Genomic DNA, 26,611 nt, shown 5'->3' with positions numbered 1-26,611 from the left:
ACGAAATCAAAGCAAAACTTTCTTGGTCATCACCGAAATTAACAGGTTGGTATATTCCAACTTAGCAAATGACAACTCTGAAAGGGAAAATTAAATTAAAGATTAGATAAATCGTAGCAGATACAATTACAGAATCAGCATAAAGAATGACCATGGAGTTCTAGTACAATGACGACAATCCAAAATACATGTCAAGATCTGCAAATTCTTGAGCAAGAGATATCAAGTTGTAACATTTTTTTAAATGCTCAACGGACCAACAGCTTCATTCCCTACTCCACACACTGCTTAGCGGCTACTGTATTCCAGCAGCAATGTGCAGAACGGCGATTTCACTCCTGCATGAAACTTGAACAGTGCGAAGTCCACCAAGCAAGCATCACTGCTCCCTCTGCCATTGAAGACAAAAGGATTCAATAAGAGGAAAATTTCAGTTATCATCAACAAAATAGTAGTAACTACTCAAATTTAACAAAACCACAATCTGCAGCCCTTCAACGGTTGAAAATGCAAATGCCTTAAAACCAATTTTTCATCCAGACTTTAGAGGGGAACGATGATCCCTTGCAGATAATTTGAAATTCTAAACCAAAATCATAAAGGGTCACAAAGCACTATTCCTTTAAAACATAACTACCGCATGTTTCATGAAATTACTCTAAGGTTTGAAACATCCATATCTCAGATTTGTGGCGGTCTAGTTTCTTACTCACAACTCGGTATGCACAAGTAACCTTGGAGGAACATTGTTTTTAATTCTTCGTAAGTTTCAATAGTCGTGACTTAAGGCCTAACATTTCACATTCCCGTACAAACCACATAATCACAGCAATGAGAACAGAGGAAGTGAGACTGGTATAAGAATCAAGACTTAAAATTCCCACTCCAACTTTTCGAAATTCAAGTGTGGCCCATGTAAACTTAACCTGATCTTCCTTTCCTTCATTTATATCAGCCTATGGATAACTTCAAAAACATAAATGGAGCAAAACTGCTTCTGTGTTGGGGCATCCGGAATAGTAAAATAGTAGTCCCAACAGAGAAGCAATTACTGAAGCCTGACAAACTTTGTCAAGATAAATCAAAGACCTCATCACAGAAACGATCCTTTATTGCCAGCCACATCCTTCTGTTTCTCTTGAACCCTGACAAACCTTTTAGTCCAAGATTAATGTCTGATCCTGTGCCATTTTTCCAGTACCAAGAACCACGTCGGGGAAAGAGACTAAACAACAGCACTTCATGCAATTATTTATCTACCACACCACAGTCCATCACATAAAATACAAGACTGTTTGCAAGGACGCATTTACCAAGGCAATTAATTCTAGGCTTACCAGTGATTTTCTCTTCCCTTTCAATGTTTCAGAACTATTTGTATCATCAAATGTCCTCGGTGCAGATACTAATTTGCATTGCTCCTTCCCGCCGTGTTTGAAAATCACTCGGACACTCACTAGAGGCAAAGTTTGAGAAAGGGTCCATGCTTTGACTCGAACAGATGAAAATGGTCCTCTAGTGTTGTAGAATTCATTAAGAAAGCTTCTACATTTCCTAAAGTTCTTCATAAGTATAGTTGTCGTAGAGTTTTGAATTGAAAGCAAAGGGTTCTATCTTTTTCCTAAACAATACATGCTTTTGTACCTTACAAAGTGTATAACTTCTCTCTCTCAAACCATTCCAGAGACCAACAATAGAGGATTCGACTCTTATTTTAATAGAGATGAAACGAAAATTAACAATCATAACGCGAAATTAACGCAAACTCATACAACAACGATTTGTAATACTTGGAATGGTGCTGCAAATAAAAGTATCAAACACCAAGAATTTCAGAAAATGCAACTTTTTCAGCATTCAAGGATTTGGAAAAGACTTCCGCACTCCCGTTTTCTCCTTCTGCACTCGTCTTTGTTTTTGTCCCTTAATCATCATTTGATTTATTCAATCCAACGGGAGGAAAAGGGAGTGCGGAAATCATTTTCCGCCTAAGCACCCAAATCAACACATGGAACAAGAGAGAAACTTTCTTGAAATGAAAATTTCTAATAGCAAAAGATCCAATCTTTCATTCTTTTTTCATAAAATGATAAGATTCAATAAGAAAAAGGGAAACAAAACAAATCATCATTTGGGACTAGATAATAAAACCCTATACTCAATTCAACCCACCAGCACCAATGTCGCCGAATTAACGTTTGAAACTTTGCCTCTCGGGTGATTCAATGCAACCCAAAACGGCAGAATATACATTCTTACATATATATATACACACACACACACACATACTTACATATATATATATACATATATATATGCAATGACTGAAAAACAGAAACCTAAGAAAGCAGTTTACCGTGTTAAGGAGTGGAAACCAATCTCCGATGAGATGTGCCTCCGGTACGAGGAACAAGAGCCATGAGGAGCCGCTTGGGTTGGAGCTGCAGCAGCAACTACCATCATTGCGTCCTTTTGTCTTTTTTTCGCTTGCTTTGATTCCTCCCTCTCTCTCTAAAGTATTTTCCCGAGAGAGAGAGAGAGAGAGTACTTTTATTGGACCAAGGTGTTTTGTGTTTGTGCGTTGTGAGTGGTGTGTTCTGGGGATTTAAGGAGGGTTTTAGGATTTGCACGAATCACGATGAGACCCTAAACTTTTAACTGTGCCTCTCTCCCTCGCTTAACTTTGCCTTCCTCCCCCTCCCGCCAAATTTTCTTGTCGGATGGTCTTTGGACTAGTCCAGTCCAATCTACAGTTACTTCACTCCAACCCATTCGCTTCTTTTGTATTTTTCAAAATTAAAATAATTTTTACATCAATAAAGTGTACTAACATTACAAAGAGGATCATTGGGCCCGAGGCAGGAGCCCACGCTCATCTTGCACGAGCTTCAGCCCAGAGGCAATATGACTAACGTCAGCATGACGTCTATATATCAGGCTGACGGTGAGTGTTAGATAACAAAGTTTTATATTGAAAATATAACAAAATGACATACAACTTAATGGAAGATTTAGCGCATAATATCACTGTACAACTCCACGCATGATAAGTGAATAAGTTAAGGATGATATTTGCAATGGTGAGCCATGCAGACCTAAAAGTTTATCGGTGTGGGATGAGCAAAACGGACTCTTTGCATTGCAGGGTGGACTATCAACGTAATGAAGGCAAAAGTGAGAGAGAGATTCTTTGTTAGAGATCAAAGTGGAATGAGAGCAATGTATCACACTTTATTTTCGGAACTATATTAGACAATAAATATAGGTAAAGAGGGGAGGGAGATTAGTATTCACTTTCTACTTCTACTTTTGATTTTGTGTAAGGGAAAGAATAAAATTGGCACAAATTGTTTAGAGACAGGTTGATAGAAAGATGGATGATCTTTACATTACAAAATACAAAGGTCCCTTTATATAGGGAAGCCTTACACCCGTAAGAAACAATAGCATGACATCCATGTTTACAATTTCATCTCCCTAAGACTTTTCCACATTAAAGCTTTTAATTGTTGTCACCAAAGCTCATTTCGGTGGTATGTTGGTTTGCTTCTCCATGCACTCATATGTGTGGCATTCACACTATATATCACAATAATTGGGTGGTTTTGAGTTTTTTAAGCCACAAAATAATTGGGGGATGGGCTACCATGGTAGCTAGTTTACACTAACTAGCAAGGGACATCTCAATCATCATGCAGTTTATTTGGAATTCAATCGACGCATTTCAATGGAAAACAGTCCGTGTTGATATTTGACGAGAATGAAAGCGTCAGTTCATCGCATCCATAACCAAGACGGAGAATCCCTGAAATGCTGAAACCGGACAAGGTGGCTGTTCCCTCCTGCTTGAAGTTGCAAGGTGGCTGGTCATTTATAATTGGAGATGGCGATGCAAGTTTAAGTCATACACTCAGCGACGCAATCTCAGTTCAAATTCAGAGTTAATCGAATGCAGCAAAACCACGATGGAAAACTAAACATTTTCTATGACCTCCATAACGAAGATATATAAACTCAAAAAGGCAAATGTCAATTCAAAAACTAACAAAAATGATCATAACTTCAATACCAGAGTAAAATACAAAACAAGCAAAAATTCTGCTAGACGACTCGATATGGACAGGCATACTCGTGGATGTATTGAATCCCACCGCAAAGCCTGTCATTCACCTGCAGCTTGCTATCCCGAATTACTCTGCTGCTTTCTTACTTCTCTTAGACTTCTTCAGCTTTGCTTCTGTGCCCTTCAACTTTTCATCTTCACTCTTCCTCTTCTCCTTCTTTCCAACGGACTCTTCGCCTTTGGCCGACAAATCATCTGCTTTCTTCTTTGTAGCATCTTTTTTCTTCTCTTTCCAAGATAACCCATCTTTCTTATTCTTGACAATGGCACCGTCCTCTTCTTCTGCCTTTGCCGACCTTTTCAACTTCTTCTCACTGTTTTTCTCACCAAGAACCTTTTCCCCATTTAACTCAGCATCATCTTTCGCCTTAGCCGACTTCTTCAACCTTTTCTCACCCTTAGACTCACCACCAACCTTTTCCTTCTTCCTCTTCTTCTTCCCCAATTCGCCACTACCCGGTTCATCATTCTCGCTTTGCTTCCCTTCCCCAATATCCACATCACCAACAATACCCAATTCATCATCATCAAGCACCTCGCCAACATTGCTATCCAAATACCTCACTTCATGAATCCTACCCTTCTTCTTACTCTTCTTCTCACTCTTCAAATCCTTACTCTCATTCTTAACAACCTCCTTCACCTCCTCTGCACCTTCCTCAACACCCTTCTCTTCCTCAATCTTCAATGTCACATCCGGAACCGCCTGATAAACTGGCAATGCAAGCGATTCCAACAACTTCAAATGAAAAGACCTCACACCTCCCCAGTTTTTAGGCACAATCTCCACAATCCCATCAATCGCCGCAACCACATTCGCCACAATCTCATCAACGCTCATCGAAACCTTCGCTACCCTCACCACGCTACACGTCCCTGTACTCAAGTACAACAAAGCCGACCCACAAATCTTATCCACCTGCTCCTTCCAATTCTTGTGCTCCAAGTCCACCGGCACCGGAATCTTCTTCTTCTTAAAGAAATGCTTCCCCAAAAACTTTGGCAGCAACGGCACAATCCGCTTATCAGCCAGAAACATATCATACGAATACATCAGCTTCCTCTTGGCCTCAAAGGGCACGTAATCGCTCTTGAGCTTCGAAAGCTTCAAGATTTTTGACACGGTTATGTTTTCGGCCTTGATTTTCTTCTCGATGAAGTCCTTAGTGAGGTTGGACTTGGGACCGTCGTCGTATATGAGGCAGAGCTCGGAGAGTTGGGAATGGAGGGGATTTGGGAGGGGGATTTTGTACGCGTTGACGCGACCCTTTGGGGGGATTTTCTTGAGGGTAAGAACCAGGTAGGCGAACTCGTCAGATTCCAAGAGATCGGGGTTCTGGGTCTGCAGCTTGTCGTTCCGCCATTTGATGAGGGCGTTTACGGCTTTCCTCACCGTCTTGGTGATCGATTTGGTGGGTTTTGTGGCGGCAGGTGGAGGCGCTATAGTGGTGGCGGCCATGGAGGCGGAGGGAGAGAGTGAGCAGAGGAGAAGGAAGGGAGAGAGTAACGATGTTTTGCTAGGGTTTTAAGGAGAGGGAATCAAAAATCAGGAAAGATATGACATTTTGGGGGTTTAGGGTTTTTGGAGAGAGAGTAGGGATTGAGAATTGTAGTGTTGATTTGGGCTGCAAAATTGGGCTCGCTAGGGTTTTAGTTTTGACTGTTATTCTTGGGCTCACATTGTAATTGGGCTGAGAACATAAGTGGTTAAGTTTAGGCCTTGTTTGGTTTCAACACAGAAAGCAATCATGATAGTTCTAGAGAAATCCGTATTCTCTTTGTGATGATTTCAGAGATCCGTTCATCATACATTGTGTGGTCAGAAATCATTTAAAATTTTTTTTTAATTAAACACAAATAGTATTTGTCGAAAACTAACTGCATGATATACGATGAACGAACACGATTCACAGATCCCCGGGATCCTCACAAAGAGTATCTAGAGATGATCCTGTTGGGTTCTGGAGTAAAAGAAGTTAAAACAGTTTTGGAGTATCACTTAATAATAATGTTTAGTGATATTCATCTTTACTGGTTGGATCTTAAGTTTTTTTTTTTTTTTTTTTTTTTTTGGAGAAATGGAGACATCTTAAGTTTGGAGTGACAAATTTGTTTATGATTATTTTCTCCACTCCTTAGTAAGTTAGTGTAAATATATCATTGTATAAAAGGTGACCTTAAGCTAACAAAACTCCCACTTTTGTGAGGATTGGATGGAATGTCTATAGTATACAGTTTTATTCTTACTTTTTCAAAGAGATTGTTTCCACAATTCAAACATGTGACATTTCGATCACATATACATCATTGTATAAAAATAAAAATAAAATAAAATTTGGAGGTGGTTGGTTTCCATTAACATTTAGGGACACAAGTATCTATCTTGAGGTGACCCCTCAATGTCGATAGTTTTGACATACAAGTTATGGCCACCAACCCCCCTCAATGTCGATTGTTTTGACATACAAGTTATAACCACCAACCCCCTCAATGTTTACAAGTTTATTACTCTCATGATAGCTTTGTATGTCAATCGAACACTCACACTGAGTTCTCAAATTCAATTCTCCTTTTTCGTTCGGTAATATTTGAAAAGAAAAAAAAATTAAAGAAAATTAGAATTTCTTACAGTTTTTCTATATCATTTAGATTAAACATCTATGCTTTTTTAAAATTTGATTAAAGTGTTTTGACCAATAATCACCTATATTTTTTAAAATTAAAATAATTTTTGAATTTATCATTTTATCTACATGATGCACTTTTCCTTATTTAGTAGAGATATTAGTAATTAAACTATATTTTCTCTTCTTCCAAATATGTTTTTTCAACTGCAGTTTTTTTTTTTTTGTTATGCAAATGTTTAATATTATTTGTTTTTCCAAATAATTTTTTCTTTTTCAAATAGTTGGTGATCAACATAAAAGTTCTATGTAATTTTTTCAATTTTTTTGTGAATTTTTTTTTTTTTTTTTTTTGCTGTTTTTTTAAGTAAGTTGTTGACGAATTATTATTAGGTACGATACATTATGTATATATTATCTGCAGGTACGTTTGAATTTACAAAAATCATTAATTGGTACGTTTACTTGCAATTTTAGTACGTTTGATTTAATACATATTGTTAATATTGGTACATTATTTTTATTTTGGTACATTTTATTTTGTACACATTGTGTATTGGTACATTTATATTATTCTCAATCCTATTTTCTCTTAACGTACTAAAAGAAAAACTTATTTTGGTACGTTTGATTTTTGGGGATTTAAAAATATTTTAAACATTTTGGAAAGAAAATATTTTAAATCATAGATAATTATTGTTAAATTGTAGCATTATTGTGAAAATAAATTGAATCTAACCTTTTTTTTTTTTTTTTTACAATTATCTCTAACGGAGGAGAGTGTAATCAAAATGCTAGATTATAGGAAATTTATTATAATATAATGTGCATATAGCACCAAAATTATGACAAAAAAAAAAGTTTAATCAAATCACTAAAAGGTATGGATGTTTGATCTAGAAAATTCAAAACTGAGGCGCCTATATCAAAAGATCCCAAAAAATTAATACAAGTTTCCATGAGAAAAGGAAAGAAAAACTAGTTTGATTAGTTGGTTAAGATAGTGTGCTTACTCCCTCGCACATAACTTTAAATTCAACTCTTCATAAATTAAAAAAGGGATAATTCTAACTTTATTGCTCTCAAGTTTCGCCAAAATCTGATTTTATTGTACAAACTTTTTTTGTCTCACTTTTATACGTAAAGTTTGATTTTTCTGCTTTTTTGATACTCATGTTAGCCTAACTGTTAACTGAGGCCATCTCCAACCAGCTGGCCAGAGGGCTTGTTTTAGCCCTCTGGCCCTCCAAGATTCTCCAAGATATTAATATTTTAATGAACAATATAGGGCCATATTTGTCTCCGTCTCCAACCGAGGGCCATAGAGCTCGTTTTAGCCCTGTCATGAAAAATCGTCTCCAACCGAGGGCCAAAAGGCCATAGGACCAAACATAATTTATTATTTAAATTTAAAAACTACAACAACTTAAATTCAAATCCAACAACTTAAATTTAAAAACTACAACGATAACTGGCCCAAAAAACCAAAAAAATTAGAATTTAAATTTAATGAATGGTTTAGGTATTTATAAGAAAAAAAAATTAGAATTTTTAAGAATTTAAAAAAAAAATGGCCGTTGCTTTAAAATAAATTTGAATACAACAGCTAGCTGACTAGCCGTTGCATTCAAATTTTTTTTTAAGCAATCATGTCGGTTATAATCGACAAGAATGCTATATTTTCTGTCCAGCCCCAGGCAAGCAGCCAGCCCTCTAGCCCTCTAGCCCTCTCCAATTCCGTGGGGCTCCCTAGCCTAGCCCTTGGTTGGAGACGGTTTTTAGGCTATTTTCGGCCCTCTGGTCCTCTGGACCCTTCGGTTGGAAATGGCCTGATGATGTGGTTGGATCCCGGCCCGGTAATTCTCACTTTACTACTCTCATGTATCGTGAAATTTGCACATTGCTACTTAACTTTTTTTCGTATTACTTTCATAACTAAAATTATATTTTGCTCTCATATTCATACTTTTGTTAACCTGGCGTCAGGGGCTCCGTTAAAGTGTGACGTTGCGCTTAATTGAACGATAACTATGCAAAAAACGTGGCATTGAGAACCCACATGGACATATGAAACAATTAATTAAATTAAATTTTTTTTTGCAAAATAAAAATAATAAATAAAATTTGCCCGCGTGGCAACATATGTGTTCTTAAGTTCTCAAAAAAACTTAATTTAGTGAGAGCTTATTTCAAAATCTCTGCTTGAAATATCTTGTACATCTTGTGAGGGCCACAGCATTGCATTTCTACACAGTCATCGTTCAATCAAAGCGAGACACGACGCTTGGCCATTGTTCATTTGTTACCAAGAAAGAAAACAATAAACTTAAAACATGGCCTATGCAAAGGAGAGTTTTGCTGATCAAACAAAGCAAACAAATTCTATGTTACTTCGGAATAAAAAATACTTTCAATTTTTTAACAGTTAAATCTTTGTGTTTTTGACCAAAATAATAGTTAAAAACTTAGAATATCATATATTTCAGAACAAAATAAAAAATTCACAAAACAACGATGCTGCATGAACCCCATTGTAAGCCTCGTCTTTGTGTTTTTGACCCAAATAATAATTAAAAACTTAGAATATCAGATATTTCAAAACAGCGTAAAAAATCCACAAAACAACGATCCGGCATGAATCCCATTACAATCCTTTAAATTAAAAAGCAGCATCCAGAATAATATCAAAATCACCGCAAAGGAGCAAACCACTGACTCAAAGGCTCAAAGCTAGCAATTATTTATTCCAAAAGAATTATTTGTACTTTATATATCTCACGCAAATATTGTATAAAGACAAAGCATTCTTTTTTTTTCTTCTTAACAAATGATGTTATTTATACTAAGAAGATGAAGGAGTGGTCTAAGTCTCACACAGGGTTAGCCATAATAATATGGTTCAAATTCACCTTTAACGAGAATCAAATCTATAACCTTTAACTTACAAATAAAGAAAAATATCACTGAACCGTAATACTAAGTGGCTGCACAAAGCAATCTTAATGCCAAAGTAATGTTACACCCTTGGTGTTGGGTGGTGTGAGTCTTGGTCATATCATCTCAATGGCCCCATTCCCTGCCTACAAAGTTTCAAAGGGTAGGACACCATCAACGTCGTAGTTCCCTCCTTGAGCCTTTCAATTTCAATAAACGTTAAAAACTCATTGTATTCTTTTTCTTTCCTTATCATTTTCCTTCGTAGTTGTACACACCTGCATACCATTCCACCATCTTTAACTTCCCTACCCGACATTCTATATCCTCTCTCTCTCTCTCTCTCTCTCTCTCTCTCTCTAAATACTTGGCAACCAGTCAACGACACTAAACCATGCCTCCACGTCCTAAGAAAATCAAACCAAAACTACTTGCCAAGAAGAAAACAAAAAACGTTAAAAACTCATTGTATTCTTTTTCTTTCCTATCCTTTTCCTTCGTAGTTGTGTACATACGTGGATACCATTCCACCATCTTTAACTTCCCTACCCGACATTCAATATCTTCTCTCTCTCTCTCTCTCTCTCTCTCTCTCTCTCTCTCTCTCTCTCTCTATAAATACTTGGCAACCAGTCAACAACACTAAACCATGCCTCCACGTCCTAAGAAAATCAAACCAAAACTACTTAGCCAAGAAGAAAACCAAAAACACAATCCGTCAATCTCCACCTACCCTTCAACCCCAACAACCCCCACTCCAAGGTTCTCTCTCTCGGGTTCCATTTTATTATGGGGTATGCTGTCTACACATTCTTTTTTATTTTTCACATATCCTTCTTAATTTTCAACCAACGAATCTAATGAATTGAAGAAGATTAAATGACAGAAATTAACAACTGGTGTGTAAGATGTAATAAAGAGCGTATAGACAGCACAGCCCTTTATTATTTGTTAAATTGCCATTTGGCTATTGGATATTGGTTTCCACATAGGTTGACTTACTGTTTCCCGTTCATACCTCTGTAAATTTTTTCCGGCTCTTTCTACTTTGTTAAACTAGTACATATGAAATGTTTCTGACTTGACTATATTTTGTGGTAGACAAAGAATTAAGGAGTTGCCAGACTGCCTCTGCAACTTGTCAAAATCATTCTGCCGGTGATCAATATTCGGAGAAGGAAGAGAGGCAAAAAGTTTCTGCAAATCTTAACGAAATGGCGGATTCTTCAAATGGGAAGCTTGAGGGGGATGAAAATGTTCAACCGGGCGATGTTGGGGACTCAAAACCTGTGGTTGAATCCGTGAGGGATGTGGCCATCGATGCTGGTTCCGAGCCGGCAAAGGAAACCCATGAAGATGATGCTGATGGTTCGAGTTCGAGTTCCAGTAGTTGTAGTTCGGATGAAGAGGCGGAAAGTGCTCAAGTGGTGGATCATTCAGGGGAAGTGGTAGAGGAGAAGACGGAAGAAGTTGATGTCTCGGTTGTTGAGACGGTTGAATCTGTGTCCAACCATTTGGATCAAGGTGGTGTTGCGGAGGAAACCGAATCGGAGGAGGTGGTGGAGGAGGAGAAGGTGGTGGCGTCTTTGGATGAGACTGATGAATCTTCTCCGGCCATCACGGAGGAGGTGTCGAAGCAGGTTGAGGAAAAAACATTGCCATATGTGGAAGAGAGTAATGGGGTTTCATCAGTCGAAACCGGTTTGGTGTCCGAGGAGGTTGAAGAATCAACATTGCCGTTGAGCAAGAAAGACGATTGTGCTCCAGTCATAACATATGTGGAGTCGAAAGGAACTGATGAAGCAGGTGTGGAGTCGAAACCGGTTCCTGATGCTGTTGCAGATGTTGTGTCAAAGGGAACCGAGGAAATAAAATTACCGGTTTCCGAAGAGCAAACTAGGGAGTCATCAGGTACTGCTTACAAGGAAGAGGTTCGAGTAGTCGAATCAGCTGATGCCGGACAAGATTATGGCAAGGCCGTGATCCCCGATAGCACAGGAAATCCGGTAACCGATTTGCTTAAGTTGTTCTAACTTGTGTAGCTTACATAAAATTCTTTTCAAATCAATGACGACTTCTTTGTTTATCTGTTAGCCGTATACTGTCTCCGTTGCCGGACGCCCCCTGCATCCGACTTCATGGATGAGTTGCTGTGGACTTTTCGAAATTCTGCACCGAAGATCTGACAGATAATTTAAGGTAATTAATTGAAGATAATACTCTTCCGAAAATAGTTAGCTGTTGCATTACAAGTTCAAACTACGCTCTTGATTTGTTTCGTTTCGTTTCGATCCGAGGATACTTTGTAGCTAAGTTATTACTCGCTAGGGTTTATCTGTACATTGTTGTTCTGCCTGTTCGGTTTCAAGTTAGTTGTCCTGCTGCTTTTTTTCTTCAGTCAAAACTTGTCCTTCTGCCGTATGTTATACGAGATTGTACATTTTTCTCAATCTGCAGGAACCAAAATCTATACGGATCAAGAAATTGATCAATTTTCCTGCTATTTTTTGCTTTAAAATGTTTATGTATTTTTAGGTGAACTGACCTAATAAGGCTTTGGGATATGCTGTCATGTGTTGGCATATAAACTTTTGTATATTGGAATGTTGCATCATAAACATGGCTTTACAGTTATGGGTGGCCTATAATGCATGGGTCTATCAGAAGGTCACACATATGCACATATGAGTTGTCTTAGAGATAGTCGGCCATGCGTGGGAGCAACTGTCAGCCGTTGATAGAAACGGTTTTGCCCAGCAACGGCTGATAGTCATCCACACACATCTCCTTGATTGCCAATTGCATTTCTCTTCAAAACTCTCTGTTTCTTAGACTTTGGGCTGACTACGGACCTGAACTTAGTCAAGTTGATTGTAACAGTGTATCTCTCCTTTTGCACCCCCAAGTTTAAATCATCTTTCCTATAATTTAGATGATTTTAGACTAGAATATTATATCGTTTGTCAAAAAACTCTGGGCTGACCGTATTTTCTTTTTCGATCTCTATTCTTCAGAAACAGAACATTACGGCTAGTGCAACTGAGCCATGAAGGTCGCACAGCTATACCTAAATCGATATAGTGTTTGAGATTTAGAGCTTCACTTTGTGTTAGCAGCTGAGGATTTGAGATTGGTTATTCGTGATTTTGTGTGGAGTGAATTTCATCATCCGGTATATTTTCCATATTTAGTGAAGAACGGTTCTTCTATATTCCTTTCAGTGACATGTATGTACCAAGGATTTCAATTTTTAATTTGGTATATGTAGAACTTAAGAATCTGTTACCCAATGTATATCATCTATACATTGATGATTGATGGTTGATGCTAAAGAAAGGTTTATGCTTGAGTGTTAATTTTTAAATGTTACTGCCCTTGATACGACAATAACTTACTTGCAACAGGATGTATATTTGCAATGCCACTCGAAACTCAACTTCAATCTGACTTTGCCCCTCGAAACTAAAATTTCACTACTTCGCACCGTGAAACTCAATATTAGTTCTGGACGAATTATGTCAACTCCGTCAAAATTGATGATGTGGCTTGAAAAGTGCATAGGTGGCCACCAAGTGGCAGTTTGGGAAATGGGTAATTTGGTCAAATTGTCAAGTGAAGGCTTTCCATAGCAATCAAATTGTCAAGTGAAGGCTTTCCATAGCAATCGCACCTCTCTTCGGCGCCGGATGCTGCACCAAAAATATTTGAAATTCGGGGTTTTTGTGGTTGGATTCAGATCTTCATGTTCTTCTGATCAAAACATTACGCAAATTAAACAAATCAAAAGCAATCATCAACGAAGGAAATTAAGATTAATAAACAAAGACTAAATAGTTAAGAATTTTACAAACCTGATTGTTTGAAGGTCTGACAGTGGAGATAACTGAGCCGCTTGCCTGCTGAGCTGCAGCCTGCAGGCATGGGATCTTGAGCACGGCACCGCTTCCTCCGAGACCAGCAACCATTTACGTCTTATCCCCACCACCACAAACTTATCGGACGCTGCCTCCACCATATTCTCCCTGAGCCGCGCCATTTCACCGCATCCAAATTTGGGTCGACTCCATCTGCGCCGATCGCCAAATCGATCATTTGGGTGGTCGAGCACCAAAAGAGGACTTACAACTGGGTGAGGAAGCGCTTACTCCAATTCGCCGGATTTCAGAGGCGCCAGAGACGCGTGGGTATTAATGACGTGGAAAGAAAACTACGTATCAGTTTCGGCTGCCCCGGATAATATCTCGTCCAACAGTACCAATAAAGCTGCAATTACTATACTACCCTTGCACGTCAGCACATTTGATGCCAATTTAACCGAATTGACGCGTGGGTATTAATGACGAGGAAAGAAAACTACGCATCAGTTTCGGCTGCCCTGGATAATATCTCGTCCAACAGTACCAACAAAGCTGCAATTACTATACTACCCTTGCACGTCAGCACATTTGATGCCAATTAACCGAATTGACGCGTGGGTATTAATGACGAGGAAAGAAAACTACGCATCAGGTTCGGCTGCCCTGGATAATTTCTCGTCCAACAGTACCAACTAAGCTGCAATTACTATACTACCCTTGCACGTCAGCACATTTGATGCCAAATTAACCGAATTGACGGGATTCTGCCAAAGTGAAACGAATATCGAGTTCCTAAGTGCAAAATGGAGAAATTTTTGTTTGAAGGGACAAAATGAAATTGAAGTCGAGTTGAAGGGGACATTAAAAAAATTAAGCCTTAAAAAAACCGTTAGAACGAGGCAAAATTGAGTGCTCAAACGCATTTCTTTTGCTATATTGAAGTGACTGAAACCCTTGAAACAAACTGCATGCGACACAAAGCAAAGGATAAAACAGCTCTACTTGCTTTCTGCACAAGTTTATGAGTTGGTTAGTAAGAAGGTCTGAAGGACTCAAGGACTCAAGGACGAGAGAAACTTGGATCAGAGGGCGGTTATGCGCCCGGTTTCATGTAAGTTTTAGCCCCAAATCACACGGTGAAGCCAATCTCACAAAGGACCAGATCAAAACTGTAAGATCGAGAGCTGTTTCAGATGCACCGTATCCAAAATCCCGATGGCCATCAAAAACTCCAGCTAGAAGTCTAGAATTTTCGTAGATTATTAGAACACAAGAATCAACGATTTGATAGCAAAAGCAAGTCCAGGAACAAAACAATATGAGGCACTAAAATGGATACGACTTGATAAACGATTAAAATCAAAGAATTACTGCTCAGCTTTGAGTCTATACCTACACAGAAGATCAACTTCTCAGAAAAAGGGTTCGAATTTGCATAAACGTGAGCATGAACTGATCCTCAAAAGAGAGTATACTACAATTAACCAAAATTGAATGCAAACAATAATAGTAGAATTCAGAAGCCCTAGCACAACCACCCCCCCCCCGGCGAGGGGGAAAAAAGGGGGAGCAACATGTTACCATACCAAACCCAACCTACCAGGTTTATGACTAGTTCAACTCTAATCAAACGACAGCTTTTCGTCAAAAACTACTAAATGGAACTTTAAGGAAAGCACCAACAAGGAAATTGAACATATTCAGTGAAAGTCCTACGTGTTCGAGATATCAGATTAACAATGTGCTTACAAACCATCAAATAATTAGCAAAAAACAGTCATGCAGTATTTGTTTATTCCAGCAATTAAATATGGCTTGGAGAACACAGGGTACGAATACAGAATAGTTATAGCCAAAGTATGATAAATCCTTCGAAACTATATATATATGGAGTTTTATTTTTTTTTTTCCAACCAAGCAAGCAAAAGCTAAACGAAACAGCATCACAAACTGATAGAATTAACAAGATAGGCTCGCAAAAAACCAAAAGCCAACAAAAAAGCATTCATAATTCTAACAAAACTGCGACATATGCTCTTAACCAAATAAACCCTAACCTCTAGCTTTAAGCCTGCCCAGATTTTTCCCTCTATGCCGCATTGCGGTCCAATCACCTCTGCCTTACATACAACATATAGACAACAGCAGCTGCTGCGGCAACGACTCCAGTGGACCCTGCCACAACTGGCAAGCTCAATCCTTTCAACTCTGTCTCTCTAGAAATCTCCTTCACTTCATTCACAGTCCCATTAATTTCCCCAACAGTCCTCTCCTTCAATCCATTAATAACCTTTTCAGCATCCAGCACATCCTTCTGCAATTTTCCCATCTTCATTTCCATGCCTCTGCACTTATCCTCTGATTCCCTCAACGCCGCCTCGACATTGAGCTTCTCACTCACTCTCTTCCCCAATTCAGCATTGTTCTTCACAATCACCGACTCCAAATCCTCCACTTTCTTCTTGAACAAGCTAAGCTCACTCTCTTTCTCATCAAGTCTCTCTCTCATCTCCTCCTCAACCCTAATTTTCTTGCTCTTCTCCTCAGTCTCCTTCACTTCCAAAACCCCAATCTTCCTCTCCAATTCCCTAACCCTCTTCTCGCTATCAGCCTTCGCCTTCTTCAGGCTCTCAAGCTCCTTCTCCAAGCTATCAATTTTCTCCCCCTTCTCGCCCAACACACGCTTCAGCTCCGCCACTTCGTTATTTGCATCCTCCCCTTCTGCCATGGCGGAGATCAGATCCTGTTGGAGCCTCGCTACCTCAGTCTCAAGCTCCATCGCTCTATTCGCAACCGATTCCAGCACATCTTTCCCCTCCTCGGTCCGTTCAATCTCCAACTCCATCTCCCTGAGCCTCTCCTTCGTCTCCTTCTCGCTGCTCTTTAATTTCTCGATCTCCGCCATCAGTTCCTGAATTTTCTTTTTCGTCTCCTTGTTCTCGCGCTGGAGCTCGAGCTTCTCCCGCTCCAAACCCTCGACCTTGCGGCCCAACTCCGCCGCCTGATCGGCATCGAAGAAATTCTCAGCCTGATCGTCCACGATTTCAACCGTCTTCTCTGCCATTTCTAACCCTAAAACACACAAACAAACAAACAAACAACAAAAACCAATCACAATCTGGAAATCGTAACTACAAAATTTCAGAATACCTGTTTGGCTACCGAGAAAATCACAACCAAGTTTCTCCAACCAATTTTCTTGCAGTTTTTGATATTCCAGAAAACGAAAGCGAGAGTGACAGTAAGAGAGAGAGAGAGAGAGGACAAACCCAGAACCGAAAGCAATCAGCAATGGCGGTTGAGTGATCCGCGTGCGTGCGCGTCTGCGTGGGATGAGAATGTTCCAAGTAAACAGGGGGCGATAGAGTTTTAGGGTTTCTTCTTCTGCTGCTGACAACTTTCCGTTACTTCTCTTTCTGTAGAACTAATTAGGCATCGAATCTAATTATCTCTGATGACGAAACGGACGGCTGAGAGTCGTCGATGGTTCGGTGCACGTGTTAAAAGGCGTGGGGACAAAATATGATGCTTCACAATTTCCACTTTCTAACTTGCAAGTTGCAACGTATATTAAATATTTGGCCAATTTTTTTTCGTAATTCTTGTGGTGATACGGTATTTTTAATGCAACCCTTGTAGTGAAAAAGCTTTTAATTAAACTTTCGTGATGAGCTTTATTAGTAATTAAGGTCTAAATCCAAAATTTTGTTAGTCTTCCGTTAAATAAAGTCACATGACTATCATATGGAGGGTCAAATTCGTCATTTCAATTCAAATTACATCCTATTCCATGGACATCTAGTATGAGTTAGGGTTTAATGGAAATGAGATTTTACAGAAAAAAACTTGAATGTAAAGAGTGAAACTAAACATGTAAAACGACGTCAATGGCTAGGAGAAGAGGTGAAAGTGAAGTCGTGTATAATTTCTTAAGTACGATTTAATTTTGCTTTGAAATAATGATACTTCTAATAAACCATTGTTTTTATTTTCAATGCCAACACGTTTTTTACCATGAGTTAGAGTCTTAATCTTACTTGACTTTTCATTCTTGTATCAATTTGTACCAGTCTGAATGCATATATGCCTTTTAATTTTGTCTTTAATTGATAGTGTGGTTTGATGCACGCCGTAGTTGCCCAGTACACAACCTTTCAATTTTTTTCTTGATCTTTTTTGAATTTTAATTATTTAAGTTTCTTACGCTCTTGAAGTTCATAAGCAGAGGGCAAAAGCGAAAATTGAATTTTTTGCACTGCCTTTCACCCATTGTCTTTAATTCTTTAATTTTGCAATGCCTTTCACTCGTCTGAATGCATAAACTGCAATGTCGCTCACCCGTTGTCTTTAATTCTTTAAGTTATTCTTGTAACTTATCTCTCATTTTCACTTGTTTCAATTTGCTTTGTGCACTGGAATCAAATGCCAACTTTTTAACTCACAAGAGAAACAAGTGTATGTCATAACTCATCCAGAAAGAACAAGCGTATACCTAAGTCATACTAGATGTCCATGGAATAGGATGTAATTTGGATTGTAATGATGTATTTGACCGATCCATGTGATAGTCACGTGAGTTTATTTAACAAAAGACTAACATAAGTTTGGATTTGGACCTCAATTGCTAACAGGGCTCACCAAGGGAGTTTAATTAACAGTTTTTTTTTTTTTCACCATAAGGGTGACATTGAAAGTGGTGTGTCACCACAGGGACCACAAAAAAAATTTGGCCTAAATATTTTATTACTAAAACGTAGTATTAAGTGACTTGTATACATAAATATTAACAATGCAATGGGTCGACAATGGTTGTGGGAATGTGTTTTTTCTTGGTAGAGGTGCACAACAGGCTAGTCAGAGGGGGAATGGTAGAATTCGAGATGTAAGAGAAATACCTAACCATTAAGGCAATCCCCTACCTACCAATGTTTCTACTAAGAGCATCTCCACCAGTTGGTGGAGTGGTGGAGTACAATGGCAATTCGAGGGCAAAGGCTATAAAATTGCCCTTAATTTTCACTCTCAATAGTAATTGCTTTGTGCAAGTCCACTAGTTTGGAAGGAGGAAGGGCAAGGGCAAGAGCAAAATGATTACCATTCACTAACATATTTTTTTTTTATGGTTTCTTCGTCTTATCCCCACATATCATTATTGCCATAGATTTTTGGGTAATTGTAAATGTTTAATTTGCAAGTCTATTGAACTTGGTAAGATTTTTAAAGTGCGAACTTTGTAAGTTTTTTTTTTTTGTATTTTTTTTGTATTTTTTTATGATTTTTTAAATGTTTAGAGTTTGATTAATCTTAGTTGTTGAATTAAATAAAAAAAATTGAAATCAAAGGCTCACAACGAGCCATGTGGGTGGGGAAGTGAGAGAGCTAGTGAACAGCTCTAAACTGGTGGACATGCTCTAATAGAAAAATATAAACGTGAGCTAACATTTCATAAACGCACATTGTTCAATCTAACGGCTAGAAAATAAAGAAATGTGTGTGGGATGAGAGAATTGGGTATGAAAATCATTTTCCGTGTAAAACAACTCTATTCATTACAATCTAAATAAGGCTCACATTTCGTAGAGGCCCATTGTAATTCATGTTTAAACACAACCACCAAAACCAAGCCCAATCTTGTGTTGGTCGGCAAGCTTTGGAATCAAAGAAAGCATGGAGAAGAGGGGAGGCAGAAGACAAACACAAGAGAATGGGCAAAGCCTGCAGTATTTATTTGGTTTGCCGTAAACCTAAAGAAAAATAATGGCAACAAACAAGTTAAATTTACAGCGATACAGACAGAGATCGTTACAGGTTGTCCACAGTCCAACATATATGTCTGGGCGGGCTGTTCCTTTCGCATGCAGGTTGTTTAATAAACCATGAATGTTCCACGAGAGGACCACCTGCAATTTGCAGAGAGAGAGAGAGAGAGAGAGAGAGAGAGAGAGCTCTTTCTTTTTTCCTTATATCTTATAAGACAAACACCTCCACTACCACTTTTCCTTTGTTTCTTCTTATCTTTCTTAATTCATCACTCTTAGTGCAAGCAAACGAACGATCCATAACCCTGCATGTATACATGCGTGCACCCCTTGCAACTGGATGGTGGTTTTCCAACTGCACCCATAAAGTTTTACGTCTCAAAGTCTCAACTTGCTTTTGCTTGTTTGGCGCAACATGAAATTGGAAAACCATGGCCACCATATGTAGATGATGTGTTAGATCTACGTCCAATGTATCTGTATATATGTCTCCAAGATTTGACTCGTATTTCAAACGATGCGCGATTATCTCACTTTCTTTTATAATACTTTTAAAATAGTTTAAAAATGCGTTCATAGTACTCATAAATGATTCTTGTGGTGTTGTACGGAAAAATTTAAAATTTTTCCAAGTTATACACAAAAAGTATAATTAACTAAAATGATCAATATCAAATTTTTAATTGTTAAACTAATTAAAATTAAAGTGTTTTTTTTTTTAACTTTAATCATTCGAGAAGATTGAAATTTAAAATAAACGTGTTGTTAGATTACATATTGATTATAATCCCTTGATGTGTCATTAATTCAAAATAATTAACGTGCATTTGATTTAATGTCTCCCATTAAAATTTTAAATTTATTAATATACAAATTTTAATTTATTTTTTGAACAAAAAAGAGTGTTTTAATTTATTAATTTTATTTAACATTCTTCAACTTGAAAGACTCAATTAATGTACCTAAATATGTGTACCGAAATATATTATATTGAACTAATATATTTAAATGTTAGTACTGAAATATATGCACCGAAATGTATTATATTAAATTAATGTACATAAATGTGTGTGCCGAAATGTATGCATCGAAATGTTAGGACTGAAATGTATTATAATGAATTAATGTACCTAAATATTTGTATCGAAATGTATGTACCGATATGTGTGTACCTAAATGTGTGCACTAAAATGTATTATAATGAATTTAATGTACCTAAATGAAGAAGATAAACATTGAAATATATTGTATAACAAAAATTAATTTATCTAAACAAAATATATTACAATAAATAAAATGAAAATGAAATAAAATTAATACATTAAAAATTAGGAAGAAAAAAGAGAAATAATTTAAAAAATCAAAATATAATTAATAAATAAGATTATTAATGTATAAATGGACTAAAATTAGATTTTAATCTTACTCATGATTTTAATTTAAAAATCATCTTTGCCAAGGATTAAAATGAAGTTTTCTAAAAATTAAATATCAACGACGTAACAATGAAATATCGATCACATACTAAAAAACTCATGAGAACTAACTGTTTAATTTTGATCATAAGTTGCCCTTAATCGAATGTAAAAAAAGTGGCAAATCCACTTACATAGTTTGACAACATGTCTAATTAAACTTGTCAGGTTCAAAATCAACATTTGAAACTTGAAAGGTGCACAAAGTCACAAGTAATGACATCATCAAGTTGTAATAATCCAAAATGAATCCAAATCACTAACTAATCACCGAAAAATCTCAAAACTAATTCAAAGAAGAATCAGATTAGTCGACATCGTGGGTGACAAGCATGATCTTCTCACCGAAAAATATCAAAATTAATCCAAATCACTAACTTGATAATGTTGTACTCGCACGCATATTAAAGTTATGCATAGTGACTTAGTATCTAATAAGATATAAACATGATTGTCTGTCACCTCAAGAAATACTATTCAAGCATAGGTTTTTGATGATCTTCATTATAATTTGGCTCCCTACAATTTAGGTTTACGCCTCTCTAATTTGGCTCTTTTCAACTAAGGTAACGATCTCATTATAAATTGTCTCTTCCTATTTGATTCCTCTCTAATTTGGCTCTTTTCGAATGAGGCTTACAATCTCATTATTAGTTCACTCTTGTCGATCGTTGTTCTTTAATTTGACTCTTTTCGCTGTAAGATACATGACATTCCATAATTAGTTATGTATTTATTCCAGGATATTCACTTTCTCACTTTCTCCTATAACTCATATGGTAATACACACATGAAAGAGATTACTTCTCATAACCTATAACTATTCAAAACTAAACTCATTGTCCTGTGTGTTGCACTTGATATATAATCTAAGGAGGCTAGTTACAATAATTGATTAACATTAGTTCAAATTAATTAAAGCCAAGACACCAATTGGACCTCATTTTATTAATGTTTCGTATATGTATAGGAGGAGATGCCAAAACCCATATGTAGCATTAAAGTTTAGTCATTTGGAGTAGCTCACTAACCACATGCTAACCATCTTCTAATTACTGTATTTAGGACACTAATTGCCACTAGTTTTCTCAGTAAACAAACAAACCAAATAAAACAAAATAGACCAAGCAAACATGAGACACCAAGGGACATGCAGCCTACCAGATGCAAAATTATATCATTATCTAATCACAAACTCCTTGCCCTCCCAAATACACTCACATCTCTGCAGTTGCAGCACTCATGAAATTCCTGCAAATTATGATCGAGTCATGTTGCATTACCAACCGGTTAGCGCTCGATAATTCCAACATTCATGTTGAAAAGGGCATTATATATCATTTCTTTAGTACTAGAGAACCTTGATCTTTTCCTATCCATTACAAAAATATCAAAAAATTAACATTATAAAGAAGAAAGAAAAGGTAAAAAAGAAAAAGTAGAAAAAAAAAAGAAGCTACCCAAGTAACCCAGCAAATAAAACCGAAAATTTTAAGGAGAAAAAAAGGATTTCATTGGTCTGTCATGGAACCAGATTAATAACCTTCCAAACTCCCAATCAGCAAGAGATCCCATAATTTAATTAATTAAAAACTAATTAATCAAATCAACCACCAAACTTCCTCTTCTCCTTCTCCAAACCTTCAACAAAGCTGGCAAGTTCTTTCATGGCTTTGAGCTGACCCTGCAACGCCATTATGTACCCAGCAGTCTCTTCAAAAAGCTCGTCCACCCCGCGCGACTCACCGCCGGGAACAATCCTCTGCAATGCCTCAATCTTCCTCTCCACCTCCTCCTTCTCACCGTCCTCCTCCTCGCGACTTGCAGTCTTTACATCGTTGACCATATCACTCTTCATGTTCTGTTTTCTGCTTCTTCCGTGAGTCGACTCCGCAGCTCTCTGCAGGAAGTTTTTGCTGGATAGAGATTCCTGCACCCCATTTCCCATGCGGGGTTTTAGCTGGTTTTTTCTGTGTTTCCTCTTGAATGTGGATTTGGGTAGCTGGGTTTGTGTTAGGGTTTGAGTTTGAGCTTCCTCCATTGATGAAGAAACACAGAGAAGAGTTTTAGAGAGAGAGAGAGGGGTGTGTGTTTAACTGATGACTTTGTGAGAGAGAGAGAGAGAGAGAGAGAGAGAGAGAGAGAGAGAGGTGTGTTTAACTGATGACCTTGTGAAGGAGGAGTTGGCGTTAAATTATTGTTGTGTTTAACTGATGACTTTGTGAGAGAGAGAGAGAGAGAGAGAGAGAGAGAGAGGTGTGTGTGTTTAACTGATGACCTTGTGAAGGAGGAGTCGGCGTTAAATTATTGTTGAGCTGCTAGAAATGTCAAAGCCAACGAAGCTTTAGGCCCACAGAGTTTTTGGCTTCCCAAGCCCTAGCTCTTGTTTTGGACTTTGGAGTCTTGTGCTTCACTCTTCACGACTCTAACGAGCGCGTTGGATTGGTTATTAAGGTATCAAGACAAATGCTATGTAAATCCAATTGCTAATTTATATAAGTTCATGGTACTAGAGTCAAGATTTTTAACTTTTTTTTTGACTTTTAAGTAATGTTTGATACAATGGATTGGATTGAAATAGATTACTATCTTCAAGATATGCTGAAGGAAGAAATAAATAAATTGTGACTTACTTGAAGGTTGTGGGGTTGGCATCGAGTGTGGGGATGGATGGTGGGGAAGACGGACCATCAATATGAGACCACAAACCATGTCCATGAAGAAAAGAGGTAATTTGACGGAGCCATATGAGATAGTTAGAATGAGATAGTTTGATGAAGTTTGTGATGGTGGGATTTGGAATAGAGGACGAGGAGAAAGAGGCCATGACAAACAGATAAGAAAACCGAAACCCTAGAATCTAGAAAAGCTAATACCATGTAGAAATGAATTTCCTTGATGTCATTCGTGTGTAAAGAATACAATATATTCTTCGTCTGGATAGAGACTCATTGGAAACTACAAAGAAGTATACAATGGGCTAGGTACAATGGTTAGAAAAGGAATATATACAATGGCTAGGTTCAATGACTAGAAACTTATGAACATTTAATATTATTTAACATAATGTTTATCCATTTTAATCCTCTCAAAAAAATGGTAAAATTAGAAAGAAGAAGTTACTTAAATGTCTAATTTCTTCTAATCTTTATGAAGAAGAGAGATAATTTGACAGAGCCATATGAGATAGTTATAATAAGATAATTTAACGAAGTTTGTAGTTGGGATTCGGAATGGAGGACAAGGAGGAAGAGGCCATGACAAACAGAAGCTAAACAAAAGAAGAAGAAGAAGAATGACACAATCATAGGTAAGAAAACCGAAACTCTAGGATCCAAGAAATTTGATACCATGTAGAAATGAATTTCCTTGATTTTATTTGTGTGTAAAGAGTACAATATATTCTTTGTATGGATAAAGACTCATTGGAAACTACAAAGGAATATACAATGGGCTAGTGTTTGGGCCCAAAATAATATTTTAGGCAAAGCTTAGAGTTGTTCTCGGCCCAATAACATTCATCTAGAATCTTGTTATGGGCTGTCCAGTTAAAGTCGGACGAATTCTGTTGCTAGAAGGATTGGTTTAGATCAGTGAGGTAGTCAAACCCTAGTGCAACAAAGAATCTTAAAGCTGAAGATGCTTAGAATTAGGGGATGAATCTGGTTCGTTAAAGAGCTTGGTTCAAGGTCCTATAAGGGTTAGGATTGGCCGAAACCTGATTAGATTGGGTTAAGGAGTTCTAATCTGAGTACATTTCTAGTTCGACTATAAAGGGGGTTTGCTGCTATAAATAAAGAAGGGAGTGCATCATTCAAAGCCCCTTTAAATCAACACACGAATTGCCCTGTGCAAAACTTTTCAACAACCCTGAGATTTTTTTTCTCTCCCATTTTCTTCTCGCCAACACATCTTTAGTTTGGATAAACAACATTGTGAAGGCAACCGACAACATCTTTAGTTTGGATAAACATCATTGGAGCAGTAGAATCAGCTGACCAATGAGCATCTTCAGTTTGGATAAATAGCACTGCTTTGGGACTGACTGGTTATTTATCCAAATCTCGATCAACAAGGATTTCTGAGTCTTTGTTGGTAAAGGTCATCTCATCAGCCTTTTAGGTGAAGTGAGGTGTTACAGGTTACTAGACTCGGCACATTGAAAGCCGAGTGTTATTTTATGATTAGATATTCGCAAGTACATTTTAGAGTTAGACATTCCGATGGCCTAACCACATTTACAATCAAGACATTTATTTCTTTCAAGTATTTTTGTCCATACAGTCTGGTACTAGTTCGGCGTACTTATACTCTCACAAATATAATTACCGAGACCAAACCCGGCGCAGACGATTCGTGAACTTCGAAGAAACTATCAGCCTTGTCTTCAGGCTCTAGAACCCAAAGGCCGAGGCATGTTCTTTCCGCGGTTGTAGTCGCAAGATTAAGAAGTCAGCAGTGCGCCCAACGCGACATCAATATACTTTACTCCCCGACCGAACTCGGTCGACGAGTTAGCATGCCCCGCACACAACCGAATGATGTAGTTAGCTTATTAGTTGCTCGACCCCCGCGCCATGTAGGCTTGGTAGTTTTTAGGGTCAACAACTAGGTACAATGGTTAGAAAAGGAATATATAAAATGACTAGGTTCAATGACTAGAAAATTATGAACATCAAATATTATTTAACATAATGTTTATCATTTTAATCCTCTCAAAAAATGGTAAAATTAGAAAGAATAAGTTATTTATATGTCTAATGTAACATCCCACATTGCCCAAGGGAGTGGATCCTGTAAGTCTTATATGTATATTCTCATCTTTACCTAGTACGAGACCTTTTGGGAGTTCATTGGCTTCGGGTTCCGTAGGAACTCCGAAGTTAAGTGAGTAGGGGCAAGAGCATTCCCGGGATGGGTGACCCACTGGGAAGTTCTCGTGTGAGTTTCCAGAAACAAAACCGTAAGGGCATGGTCGGGGCCCAAAGCGGACAATATCGTGATACGGTGGAGTCGAGCCCGGGATGTAATGAGGGCCCGGGCCGAGATGTGACAATTTGGTATCAAAGCTGATCCCTGGCCGGATATGTGTCGACGAGGACGTTGGGCCCCTAAAGAGGGTGGATTGTAACATCCCACATCACCCAAGGGAGTGGATCCTGTAAGCCTTATATGTATATTATCATCCTTTACCTAGCACGAGGCCTTTTGGGAGCTCACTGGCTTTTGATTCCGTAGGAACTCCGAAGTTAAGCGAGTAGGGACGAGAGCATTCCCAGGATGGGTGACCCACTGGGAAATTCTCGTGTGAGTTCCCAGAGACAAAACCATGAGGGCATGGTCGGGACCCAAAACAGATGATCGTGCTACGGTGGAATATAGCCCGTGATGTGGTGGGGGCTTGGGTCGGGATGTGACATCTAATTTCTTCTAATCTTCATGAAGAAAAAAGATAATTTGACGGAGCCATATGAGATAGTTAGAATAGGATAATTTAATGAAGTTTGTAATGTTGGGATTCGGAATGGAGGACAAGGAGGAAGAGACCATGAAAAACTGAAGATAGACAAAAGAAGAAGAAGAAGAATGACACATCACAGGTAAGAAAACTGAAACTCTAGGATCTAAGAAAGCTGATACCATGTGGAAATGAATTTCCTTGATTTCATTTGTGTGTAAAAAGTACAATATATTCTTCGTATGGATAGAGACTCATTGGAAACTACAAATGAATATACAATGGGCTAGGTACAATGGTTAGAAAGGAATATATAAAATGGCTAGGTTCAATGACTAGAAAATTATGAACAGTAAATATAATTTAACATAATGTTTATCC

The 26,611-nt window shown here is 37.8% G+C and overlaps 3 protein-coding genes and 2 long non-coding RNA genes across 5 annotated transcripts; 1 reads left to right on the top strand and 4 right to left on the bottom strand.

The window, feature by feature from the left end:
* Positions 1 to 69: 69 nt before the first annotated feature.
* Positions 70 to 2,707, bottom strand: LOC103947451. The gene is made up of 2 exons (XR_667272.3): positions 2,357 to 2,707; positions 70 to 391 (listed from the first exon to the last, which is right to left on the bottom strand). It is a non-coding gene; the product is annotated as an uncharacterized LOC103947451 (long non-coding RNA).
* A 1,302-nt stretch (positions 2,708 to 4,009) lies between these two features.
* LOC103947447 (ribosomal L1 domain-containing protein 1-like) lies at positions 4,010 to 5,640 on the bottom strand. Its single transcript, XM_009358352.3, has one exon. The coding sequence runs from the start codon at positions 5,580 to 5,582 to the stop codon at positions 4,191 to 4,193; it is 1,392 nt and encodes a 463-aa protein (XP_009356627.2). The 5' UTR covers positions 5,583 to 5,640; the 3' UTR covers positions 4,010 to 4,190.
* A 5,890-nt stretch (positions 5,641 to 11,530) lies between these two features.
* Positions 11,531 to 13,037, top strand: LOC103947448. Its single transcript, XR_007256026.1, has 3 exons — positions 11,531 to 11,687; positions 11,776 to 11,880; positions 12,696 to 13,037. It is a non-coding gene; the product is annotated as an uncharacterized LOC103947448 (long non-coding RNA).
* Positions 13,038 to 15,301: 2,264 nt separating this feature from the next.
* LOC103947449 (peroxisomal and mitochondrial division factor 2) lies at positions 15,302 to 16,968 on the bottom strand. The gene is made up of 2 exons (XM_009358356.3): positions 16,808 to 16,968; positions 15,302 to 16,610 (listed from the first exon to the last, which is right to left on the bottom strand). Exon 2 carries the CDS (start codon positions 16,600 to 16,602, stop codon positions 15,649 to 15,651), a length of 954 nt encoding a protein of 317 aa, XP_009356631.2. The 5' UTR covers positions 16,603 to 16,610; positions 16,808 to 16,968; the 3' UTR covers positions 15,302 to 15,648.
* A 5,116-nt stretch (positions 16,969 to 22,084) lies between these two features.
* On the bottom strand, positions 22,085 to 23,171 carry LOC103947450 (transcription factor PAR1). The gene has a single exon (XM_009358357.3). The coding sequence runs from the start codon at positions 22,811 to 22,813 to the stop codon at positions 22,379 to 22,381; it is 435 nt and encodes a 144-aa protein (XP_009356632.2). The 5' UTR covers positions 22,814 to 23,171; the 3' UTR covers positions 22,085 to 22,378.
* Positions 23,172 to 26,611: the final 3,440 nt, after the last annotated feature.

This window comes from the organism of the source record quoted next, unplaced genomic scaffold, assembly GCF_019419815.1.
Source record: "Pyrus x bretschneideri cultivar Hongxiangsu unplaced genomic scaffold, Pyrus_bretschneideri_v1 Contig12, whole genome shotgun sequence".
Lineage (NCBI taxonomy): Eukaryota > Viridiplantae > Streptophyta > Magnoliopsida > Rosales > Rosaceae > Pyrus > Pyrus x bretschneideri.
This window is presented reverse-complemented; position numbering and strand designations above follow the sequence as displayed.